This window comes from Neolamprologus brichardi, chromosome 10, assembly GCF_056152115.1.
Source record: "Neolamprologus brichardi isolate AB-2024 chromosome 10, ASM5615211v1, whole genome shotgun sequence".
NCBI lineage: Eukaryota > Metazoa > Chordata > Actinopteri > Cichliformes > Cichlidae > Neolamprologus > Neolamprologus brichardi.
Genome location: NC_142113.1, coordinates 4,060,032 through 4,072,299, shown reverse-complemented (window position 1 = coordinate 4,072,299; position 12,268 = coordinate 4,060,032). Strand labels below are relative to the sequence as shown.

Genomic DNA, 12,268 nt, shown 5'->3' with positions numbered 1-12,268 from the left:
ATAGTGAATGCTCGTCCGTTAACAGCAGTTTCTGCAGATCCAGATAACCCAGTCATCCTTACCCCAGCCATGCTGCTCACGCAAAAGGTTACGACCCCACCAATCCCACCAGGTCAGTTTGGAAACAGTGATCTGTTCAAAGCTCAATGGAGGCGCGTACAATACTTCGCTGATGTCTTCTGGAGACGATAGAAAAAAGAATACATCTCAGGACTTCAGGACCGCCGCAAATGGAAAACAGTAAAGCCTAACCTACAAACAGGAGATGTTGTTCTTTTAAGAGAGACACTCGAACATAGGAACAACTGGCCACTTGGACTTATCACCAAAACCTTTCCCAGTGAGGATGGGCTTGTAAGGAAGATAGAGGTGAGGATTTTCCGCAAGGGTGAACACAAGTGCTACATAAGGCCTATAAGTGAGGTTGTGCTATTGGTGTCTAAGGATTGTACTTAGAAGCAGAAAGTTTGTTTCCTTGTATGTCACTTGCCTTTTACATGTTAGTTGAGGGTGACATTCCATGGATGTCAGGCGGGGAGTATTCTGCCCCTCGGTTGTTACTTTGTTGGGTTTCTTTGGCTGGCGCATTTCTCAGGTTTCCCAATAGTGGGCAGTATTACCCCTTCAGTTTGTGGCTTCTTCTTTGGTTATTTGGTGTGCACTACACTGCCCCCGTGATGGGTTGTAAGCAGCAGGCAAAGTTCACGCAGGCAGTGGGAGAGAATGCATGGAGCAGAGAACAAGCTGCGAAACTTTAAGCCCAGTGTACATTGTTGGGGAGTTTGTTGAGCCATAATCTGTAAGTAAGCAATGTCTAACTTCATTTTCTGTAAGATTTGTTACTTTCATGTTACTTAAAAGGTTATTTGAACGTATAAGGAAAGATGTTTATGGTGAATGTAAAGCGTAAGGAAAGCTATGTTGCTAACTTCTGTTTTGTTTACAAAATATGTTGATACTGATGCTTACGTATTATTTTACTGTATGTTCACAGTCTTACAATGGCTGTAGCTCAGGAGGTAGAGCAGGTCACCTACTGATCGGAAGGTTGGTGGTTCAATCCCAGGCTCCTCCAGTCTGCATGTCAAGTATCCTTGGGCAAGATACTAACCCCAACTTGCTCTCCGATGCATCCATCGGAGTATGAATGTGTATGAATGTCGTTAGAAAGCACTAAGTGTAGATAAAGTGCTTGTGAGAATGGGTATGATTGGGTGAGTGAGGCATGTTGTATAGAGCGCTTTGAGTACTCCGTGAGAGTAGAAAAGCGCTATATAAGAATCAGTCCATTACCATTTACAAATTAAAAGAGGAAAAAAATGGTCTTCAGTTAAAGACACAAAGACAAAGCGATGTGTCCTGTCGTTCCTGGAACCATCTCCTCTTATGTTAAGCTCGCTGCATAGGGTGAATAGCCATACATTCACCTGAGGGCAGCAGAGGCACCCAGATACCGGTGCTAATCGATTCTGGGGCCACTGCTAACTGCTTAACTGAAGCTACCTACAACAAACTGACAACACGTCCTACGTTGACCTCTACAGACATCAAGATTTACCCATACCACTCATCTACGTCTCTCCCTGTGTGTGGTGCATTCAGGTGCAGTGTGGAAAAACAAGACAAAACAGTTAGGTGTTCCTTCTTCGTCATTAAAGGAGGAGGTTTCAATATTTTTGAGTTTTGAAACCTCAAAAGCCTTGGGACTCCTCCATATTGTCACTGCGGTCTCTTCTCAGTCTCAACGTTCTGTTGCAGACAAGCTAGTAGAACAACACCCGGAACTTTTCAAGGGAATTGGAAAACTCAGAGATTTTCGAGTGAAACTGCATATAAACACAGATGTAAAATCAACCTGTCAACCACACAGACGTGTTCCTTTTCATTTACGTCAAAAAGTGGAGGACGAACTTCAGAAATTAGAAGCTGATGACATTATTGAAAAGGTTTACGGGACCAACACCGTGGGTTTCACCCATTGTAACACTTCAAAACCAAAGGATCCGGACGACGTATGGATATGTGTGGACATGAGACAAGCAAACACTGCAATCGAACGAGAACGACACGTCACGCCCACGATTGATGATGTAATCTATGAGCTGAATGGATCTACGGTGTTCTCAAAACTTGATCTCAGGGCAGGATACCACCAATTTGAATTACACCCTGACAGCCTCTACATTACGACGTTCACTACTCATCTGGGACTTCGGCGCTATAAAAGACTGAGCTTTGGAGTCTCTTCTGCAGCTGAAGTGTTCCAAAATGCTATTTATCAGATGCTGCAAGGACTGAACGGAGTCAAAAATCTCAGTGATGACATTATAGTCTTTGGCAGGGACCAGGCTGATCATGACAGCAGTCTTACAGCTCTCTTTAAGTGACTATCAGAGTCAGGTCTTACTCTGAATCGAGAGAAGTGTGAATTTAATAAAACAAAACTTGAGTTTTTTGGTTTCATCTTCTCTGCAGGTGGCGTTTCAGCAGATCCTAAAAAGGTTGTAGCAGTTCAACACGCTCCCAACCCAAAAACACCTGCTGACATCAAAAGTCTCCTTGGCATGGCCAATTACTGCTCAAGGTTCATCAGAGACTTCTCATCGATCTCTGAGCCACTGCGCAGGCTCACACACACAAGGCCACCCCTTGGACATGGGGTCAAGACCAAGAAACTGCGTTGCAGGCACTCAAGGTCAGTCTCACAAGCGACACGACGATGTCCTACTTCTATCCCAGCAGACAGACTGAACTGATTGTTGATGCTAGTCCAGTAGGACTGGGCGCCATCCTCTGTCAAAAAGATGAGAAGGGGATGAAGCACATTATTGCATATGCAAGCAGAGCACTGAGTGATGTGGAAACGAGATCAAATCAAATCAATTTATTTATATAGCACTTTTCACAGGATAAAAACCACAAAGTGCTTCACAGTAATATAAAACAGAAATACATAAAATACATTAATAATAAAACACAGCACAAATCTAATTAAAAGCCAATCTAAATAAATGAGTCTTAAGTTGCTTTTTAAAAGAATAAATACAATCAAGGCAACGTAATGATGTAGGGAGAGCATTCCACAACCTGGGGGCCACCGCTCTAAAAGATCTCTCTCCTCTGGTCTTAAAACGAGTTCGTGGGACTACCAACAGCCTTTGATTAGAAGATCTCAGGCTGTGAGAGGGAGCGTTTGGTTCTAAAAGATCAGAAATGTAAGAAGGGGCATCACAATTCAAAGCTTTAAAAGTCAGTACCAAGATTTTAAAATGAATTCTGAAATGTACTGGAAGCCAGTGTAATGAACGTAACACTGGTGTAATGTGCTCTCTTTTTCGTGTCTTAGTTAAAAGCCTTGCAGCAGCATTCTGGACTGACTGGAGGAGGTCAAGATTCCTTTTGCTCAAACAAAGAAAAAGGCTGTTACAATAATCTAAGCGAGAAGAAATAAAAGCATGAATAACCATTTGTAACTCAGTCTTAGACAGCAAAGTTTGCAGTTTGGAGATGTTTCTTAGCTGAAAAAGGCAGTTCCTAATTAACTGGCGAGAGTGTTGTTCTAGGGACATGGCAGAATCAAACATCACACCAAGGTACCCGAGGCTCAGGTGAACCGATGAGCCAAGAGAACCAAGATGCTGTTTGATTAGAGATATCTGGTTGTCAGGGGCAATAATTAATGTTTCTGACTTCTCAGAGTTCAACTGTAAGTAGTTGTCACCAAGCCACTGTTCAATGGAAGCTAAACATTTAATTAAAGAGGACAGTTTATGGACTTCCATCGGCTTAAAAGAACAATAGAGCTGAATATCATCAGCATAGAAGTGATAAGACACCTCAGGGAACTGCCTAATTATAAGTCCTAGAGGTAACATGTACAAAAGAAAAAGAATAGGACCCAGAACTGAACCCTGCGGTACCCCACATCTCAGATCTTTAGAATGTGACATAAACCGATTTGCAAAAACACTAAAAGATCTGTTGGAGAGGTACGACTGAAACCACTTCAAAGCCAGACCAGACACATCAACTACGTCCCGGAGCCTGTTAATCAGGATGGTATGATCAATGGTGTCAAAGGCAGATGTCAAGTCCAACAAAACCATGACTGAGGATGCTCCGGAGTCAGCTGACATCATAATGTCACTAGAGACTTTAAGTAATGCGGTTTCTGTTGAGTGACTTCTACGGAAACCTGACTGAAATTTGTCATAAATTTCATGTTTTTCTAAAAAAAGTGGTAAGTTGATCTGCAACTACTTTTTCCAGAATTTTCGATAATAATGGAAGCTTAGAGATAGGCCTATAATTCTTAAGCTGAGTTGGATCCAAACTGCTCTTTTTTAATATTGGCTCAACAACAGCATGTTTACAGAATGTAGGGACCACACCTGTTAAAAGAGAGGCATTGCATATCTCTACAATAGAGGGGCCAATGACAGAGAGAGCATTTTTAAGCAGCCCAGCAGGTAGAATGTCATTTGCACAAGTGGTAATTTTCATTTTATCCAGCAGGAGTGAAAGGTCATGTATGGTCATTGGGTTAAACACTGACAGTAAATGAGGGGGAGGTGATCTAGAGACACAAACAGATGGTATTGAAGAACCAATGCTCATACGGACATGATCAACTTTATCCACAAAGAAATTCAGAAACTCATCACTCTCAGATATAGATGTCACAGGTACTCGGTGGACCACGGGGGAAACAATAGAGTTTATGGAGTCAAACAGTACCTTGGAATTTCTCTTGCTTGATGATATTAACTGAGAAAAATATGCTGATCTGGCTGTTTTTATGGTTTCATGTAAGGAAACCCAAAGTTCCCTAAGGTGAAGCCTGTGAACTTCGAGTTTGGTTGATTTCCAAAGACGTTCTACTTTTCTACAGATTCTTTTGACCTTCCTTACATCATTATTTATCCATGGATGAGCTCTTTTTGGGGCAGCAATGACAGATTTCATAGGTGCCACTGAATTTAAAATCTCCAAGCAGTGATTATTAAAGCACTGTGTAGCAACATCAGCATCAGTGCAGCCACTAATCACATGAGGGTCCAACATATTAGAAAACTTCAAAGCAACATCCTGATTTATGAACCGCTTATGGAACATGAGATTAGAAGGTGGTGCGTACAGTGGGAAGCTAAGACTAAAAGAAACACAGGAATGGTCACTCCCTTATACGTCTTTAACACAGACATTAGTTATGTCTAAGCCAAGAGAAAACACAAGGTTCAAGGTGTGGCCTTTAACATGGGTGGGCCCAGAGACATGCTGAATAAAACTAAAAGAGTCTTTAATAGATAAAAAGTCAGAGGCCATGCTACAGCTAAGATCATCCACGTGGAGGTTGAAATCCCCAATCATTAAGACTTTCTCCAGTTTAATAATGGAAGATAAAATGTCCGTAAAATCTTTAATAAAAACACCAGCGGGGCCGGGAGGGCGGTAAATTAAAACACAATAAAATATATCTGAAGAACCAACCTTAAGAAGTTGTGACTCAAAGGAAGGGAAAACTCAGAGTCCACAGTCCTGCAAGCGAAATTGTCTCGGTGAATAGTGACCAGACCACCACCACGACGGTCCAAACGCGGAGTCCCGATGAAGCGACAGCCGCCCGGGCAGAGCTCATTAAGGTGGATAAATTCATTCTCCCGCTGCCAAGATTCCATGAGAAACATGAAGTCCAGACTATTACTGCTAAAAAAGTCATTCAGTACAAATGATTTGTTGGCTATGGAGCGAGCGTTCAGGAGAGCGATCTGAAGCGGAGGTGACAGGCTGACGTCGTCAAGAGCTGATTGACGGGGAATTGACAGCAGACACCTGGAATGAGGCTGTAGTCTCCCGGTACCTCTAGCTGTGGAATTGTGGTCTTGTAGAATGATAGGCCAAAGTGAAAGCATCCCGCATCTCCAGACAAGACGCCGATCCAGGTAATCGTTCTGTTCGCCCGTGATGAAAAGCCGGGTAGGTGGTAACCGATCGGCCTTATCCGCGTCCTGGAGGGGAACCGGTACCAAATACCGGAGACGTTCTCTACCATGGAGCGGAAGAAATCCCCTCTGTCGGGCACGTTTCCTTTTAGCCTGTACACCAGACCTACAGCCCCTTCTAGACGACCTCCTTAACCTTGTTTTTGCTCCTGGGTTATTGTTTGGAGCTAAGAACAGGTACTGGTAGTCGGGAGAGGGAGGAGGGCAGACAAACGGCGGAGGGGAAGCCTGGTGGTAGCTCTGCCAGCTGTCAAAATTTTTTACCATACATATTTTGATACTCAACAGTGTATGTGAACTGTAGATCAGAGTAGCAATTAGACCTTCATGATATATCACAGATGAGATGACAAGATAAAAAACAATATACTGAAGCAGTTGACAAAAACACGGAGCAGCAACAGCGGCCAAGCCAAACACAGGCACCATGTTTCAAGCCCCTCGATAGCTCTGTTGAGATACTCGCAGACTGAGAAAGAAGCACTCGCCATTGTGTGGAGTTGCGAACATTTCCATTTCTATGTTTATGGACATCCATTCACACTGGTGACCGATCACAAGGCACTCAAAATCATCTGGAATAACCCAAGATCAAAACCACCTGCCAGAATAGAAAGATGGGGACTGAGACTTCAGCCATATAACTTCAGAGTGGAATACAGAAAAGGAGCTGATAATCCAGCTGACTTTATGTCACGTCATCCAGTGCCAACACAGGAGAATGAAAGTGCTCGTGCATGCAAGGTTGCAGAAGAGTATGTCAATTTCTTCTCTTATCACTCCAAAAGCCATGACACTTCACGAGATAAAAACAGAGACTCTGAAAGACCAGGTTCTGCAGGAAGTCATCGGTCACATCAGGAACAACACGTGGCATCTAACAGATAAATCCCAGCATGCTGACATTTTGAAATCATTCAAACATGTTCAAAGTGAACTAACAGTAGCTGACTCATCTGACTTCATACTCAGAGGCACGAGGATAGTTATTCCAACTGTCCTACAAGAAAGAGCAATACAACTGGCACACGAAGGGCACCAGGGTATCGTCAAGACCAAAGCGCTGCTACGTACCAAAGTATGGTTCCCAGAGATTGATCGGAAAGCAGAATCTGCAGTTCAAAACTGTCTGCCATGCCAAGCTAGCACACCTGTCACACACACTGACCCTCTGCAGATGTCACCATTACCCGAAACGCCCTGGCACAGTGTCAGTGCAGACTTTTATGGACCACTCCCTACGGGGGAATACCTGCTCGTTATCACAGACGAGTATTCTCGCTATCCAGTCGTTGAAAGTGTACGCTCAACATCAGCATCTTCTGTTATCCCAGTCATTGACGAAGTGTTCTCCATGTTTGGAATCCCAAGGACAGTAAAAACTGACAATGGTCCTCCTTTTAACAGTGAGGCTTTCTCACAGTTTGCAGACTACCTAGGATTTCATCATTGCAAAATCACACCTTGTTGGCCTCAGGCGAATGCCATTGCTGAGAGATTTATGAGAACCCTATGCAAAGCACTGAGAGTTGCCGAGATGCAGGGCACACCATGGAGACAGCAACTAAACATCTTTCTTCGTGAGGACAGATCTACACCTCATTGCACAACAGCGAGCTCACCAGCTGAAATACTGTTTCAACGCCAGCTATACACCAAGCTCCCTTTCGTTAACACCACTCCACGGAAGTGTTCAGATGCTGAAGTGAGAGCAAGGGATGATAGTGCAAAGATCAAGATGAAGGTGATCGCAGATGCAACTCGTCGCGCCAGACCACACTCACCAAGTCTGGGTGACACAGTGCTGCATCGCCAACCCAAGCACAACAAATTATCCACACCATACAATGCAAAACCCTATAAAGTGACTAAAGTTAAGGGTTCTGAAATTACAGCTACAAGGGATGGACACTCAATTGTCAGGAATGCCTCATTCTTCAAGAAAATCAGACATGGACTTGAAGATGCCCCACCTGGACGGCATGTCGACCCCGCCTTAACAGACAAGCCCGGATACCCAGTCAGATCAAACAGACGCGTACCTATGCATCTGTCTGATTACATCACATCTAAGACTTGAATATCTGAGTGACCCGTTAAAGGTTACGCTGCGTGTAACATGTTTGTTGTTCCTGACTCTAACACTGTAACCAGTATTCTAGTGTTGAATGTTGATAGTGATTAGTCAGAGATCTGCGCAAATGCAGTGCTGTTTAAGTGATGTTTAGGTGTGGAGAAACTCAAGTAATAAGAACGTTCAGTAATTTTATTAGGTGTTGTTATCATAGGTTCAGATTAATAATTCACCTCACTGAGTACCTATGTTTGTTAAAGAAAAAAAAAAAAAGGAGGTGATTGTGATGTTTACAGAACTTTTATTTTGAAAGGTCGAATGTAAGGCAGAAGGAGGATATAGAAAAAGGAGACAACAGAAAACGGTAGATGAACAAGTTAGCGCTGCAGACTGTGTTGCCGCTGCAAGCCTGAGAATTAAAGAATGGAACTGAGAAATACTGAAGGTGTCATCATTAATGTTTGAGGCATGCAAACATAACAGTACCGCTGAAAGCGGCCGTCATCCAGGCGCAGCTCCTGGAGCAAATGGTGAAAACTCCAAAAAAACTTTTAAAAAAAAAACAACAAAAAAACAAAAAAAAACATCCCCATTTTAAAATGTCATGTGACCATCTGATTGGCTTACGGAATGATGATGTCACAAGATGTGACATCATTAATACCTTTGATCCTTTGAAGTTCTGAAGTCTATAAATAGGGATCAGAAGCAGCAATTTTAAAGCAGTTTGTTCGCAGACTTCAAACGTTCGACACGAGATACATTTGCAAATATTTCTAAGCCTTTTCAGAGTCACTGTGCACAGGCTCCAACATGGGACGAAAACGCCGACAAAGAAAAATAAATAATGCTGCCTCTCCTTCGTGGTCTGGCCAGCCAATCTCTTCAGGAGAAATAACCATGGATGTTGTCTTATCAATCCAAAGGGCATTACAGGAAAGTCAGAAGGAAAACTCTGACCTCCATGACAAAGTTAAACAAATTGAAGAAGAGAAGCTTCAACTAGAGGAGAAGTGCAGACAATTGGAAGCACGAAATAAAGACCTGGAAGGAAAACAGCAACGGCAGCCTGATATAAAAATTATCAATGAGGGAATGAAGTTTGGTCAAGGACGAAAGAATTTTTTTTCCCGTATTTTTTCATCGGGAACACAGAGTGCCGAATTAAAAGAAACATCTGCCCAGCTTCAAGGAAAGAAAGCTACTATTGAGGAGATACAGATACTTCAAGGAAAGCTCGATGAAGCTGAGAAAACAATTGAAAAAATCCGCCAACAGAAGACTGAACAGGAAATACAAATGGAGCACAAACTGAAAGAGCTTCTTGAAGAAAAAAAGCAACAGGAAGAAGAAAAACGTATTATCCAGGACTTTGAGAGAAGGAATCTAGAACTGCGAGAATTTTGTAATGAAATGAAGGAAAAAACATCTGAACTGGAAAGAAAAAAGACAATACGATTGCAGCGCAAACTCAAAGACATGAGGGAAATGTGCGTAGATCTGGCAGTCAGGTTTGGTGAAACAGAGTGCAAAAATATAGAGCTTCTTGAAGAAAAAGAGAAACAGGAAGAAGAAAAACGTATTCTCCAGGATTTTGAGAGAAGGAATCTAGAACTGCGAGAATTTTGTAATGAAATGAAGGACAAAACACCTGAACTGGAAAGAGAAACAGAAATACCAATGGAGGACAAACTCAAAGCCATGAGGGAAATGTACGTAGAGCTGAAAGTCAGGTTTGATGAAACAGAGTGCAAAAATAAAGAGCTTCTTGAAGAAAAAGAGAAACAGGAAGAAGAAAAACGTATTCTCCAGGACTTTGAGAGAAGGAATCTAGAACTGCGAGAATTTTATAATGAAATGAGGGAAAAAACACCTGACCTGGAAAGAGAAAAGGAAATACTGGAAAGACAATGTTCAGAGATGCAGTGTACGATCGATGGAATGAGGAAAGAACACTCAGAGCTCATGAATGAGATGTTGTTGAGGGTCAGTGACTTGAAGAGCCAAATAAGTGAAATGCAGGCACAAAAGCAACAACAAGAGAAAAAATATGAATACCTGCTGCTTATGCATCAAGTATTCAAGAGAAAAATTGACCTGATAGAAGAGATGTACAAGAAAAAACAAGAGAGAAATACAGACATGTGCAAGGCAAATCGAATGGAGGAGGCAACATACGAAGACCCGAAAGAAAAGCCTAGAAAAGAACAAGCAGGATTAAAAGAAATGGAGCAAAGATGCAAGCAACTCGAGGAGCAAAATGCAGAAACAAACGATCAGTTGAGAACCCTTATCCTGGAGAAAAAAGCGCTCATGGAAAAATACCTGGAAATGAAGAAAAGAGGCGTCTGCTGGTTATTCAGATGATTTAGCCTCGTCCTCCTCCACCTGTGATCCATCTTCATTTTCACCTCTCCTGTCCCCCCTCTCCCTTTCTCTCCTAACACATATTCCCTACCTTCTTAATCTTTTTTCTTTTTTTCACCCCCCCCCCCCCCCAACCAGTCCCAGCAGTTGACTGCCCCCTCCTGAGCCTGGTTCTGCTGGAGGCTTCTGCCCGTTAAAAGGCAGTTTTTCCTCCCCACTGTCGCCTAGTGCTTGCTCAGAGGGGATTGTTGGGGTTTTCTCTCCTCCTCCCTTCCCCCCTTCCCCCCTTACCCCTTCTCCCCCCCCCCTTCATTTATTTATTTGATTGTTTAAGTTTCCTTTTATGTTGTTTCTGTAGTTACTTGTTTTACTTTTTTCAACTTATGTAACAAAATAATAAACCAATTGAATTTATCCTTTGAGTATTTTTCATCTAATCTTTACAGAATTAAGCTCTGTCTTTTATTTGCTTATTAAAACTCTATAAATGGTGAAGTAAAAACCTGGGATATGGTTTAAAACATTGAAATAGACTAACCAACTAGTCTAAAACTAAGAAACACTTAAATATTACGTTAAATTGAAAACAGTTACTGTAAAAAGAGATATCCCTGTTCATAAATGTCATGTGATAATCTCATTGGCTTATGGAGTGATGATGACATCATCACTCCTGGAGGGAAAAAGAAGCACAAAATTGGCAGGAAGACGAAGAAAAAACACGGCATAATGATACTTTTACGTTTTGAAATCTACAAAGGTTTGCACTGTGAGAATCAACTTGTGAGAACTGTGACTAATCTTCGTGTGTGTGTGTAAAAAATAAATAAATAAATAAAGTGTATAAAGTGTGTGGCGAGGGGCTAGTTATTCTGAGAAACCCTGCTGCAATAAATGAGGGACCACTGTATATACTTTCTCTATGAGTCTCCAGGTGAAGGCACAGCCATGAAGTCGTCCACTAGACAGTCCCAGATGGCCGTCGCTACCTGGGGGATGATCTGGCACACCGTGGACACACCGACTCTGTAACTGAACGCGATGGTCCTGGAGGAGTCCCTGGTGTCAAGGAACCTGGACAAAATTGTTCAAAATTAATATTATGTGTACTGCAGTTACAAAATTACAAAAAATTACAAAATATTCAAACTCCAAAATACTTTTGTGATGTCAGATTTAAATTACAAAACATAAATCTTACATAAAACATTTTGTAATTATAAGGATAATTACATAATATAAATTAGATATAATATAAAACAGTCAGTTGTGTTTTGTTTTAACTTTAACATATCATAATTTGATTGGTAGCAACTTTTACCACTACAGTGAGCCAATCACTCATAATTCCTAAACATGTCAATCAGGTAGGAATGAAGTAAGACATTAATAGAAATAAAGAGTTGTATGTAGCCCTTTCCTTGCATAAATCATTGTTAATATTTTTGAAAAATTAGCCTGTGATAAGACAGCATATCAAGATAGAATATGCTGGATAGAACCATATAACTAAAGATGAACCAAACTGTTCACAATTTTATCTAACTCTCAGTTTTAAGAAAGGCTGGTGACCCCTGTTATAGAGTCTGACAGCTGCTGGGATTATATACAAATATTCAACTATACCAGAATTAAACCAGGTCTAAATAAAAAAAAAGGAGTGAGTATCACTACAAAGATCAACCCACAGTGGTCCTCATACCACAGTTTGATATCAGCAAACACCGAGAGCATACACTGATATGACACCACAGCCATGCTATCAATGCAAACACTGATAACACAGCATAAATCGAATTAAATCGGGACTTGATGAGACCGTTTG

At 41.7% G+C, this 12,268-nt stretch overlaps 1 protein-coding gene across 1 annotated transcript; it reads left to right on the top strand.

Annotated features, from left to right (window-relative positions):
- The first annotated feature begins 8,889 nt into the window (after window positions 1-8,889).
- On the top strand, window positions 8,890-10,443 carry LOC148100791 (uncharacterized). The gene has a single exon (XM_087846776.1). It carries the CDS (start codon window positions 8,890-8,892, stop codon window positions 10,441-10,443), a length of 1,554 nt encoding a protein of 517 aa, XP_087702902.1.
- Window positions 10,444-12,268: the final 1,825 nt, after the last annotated feature.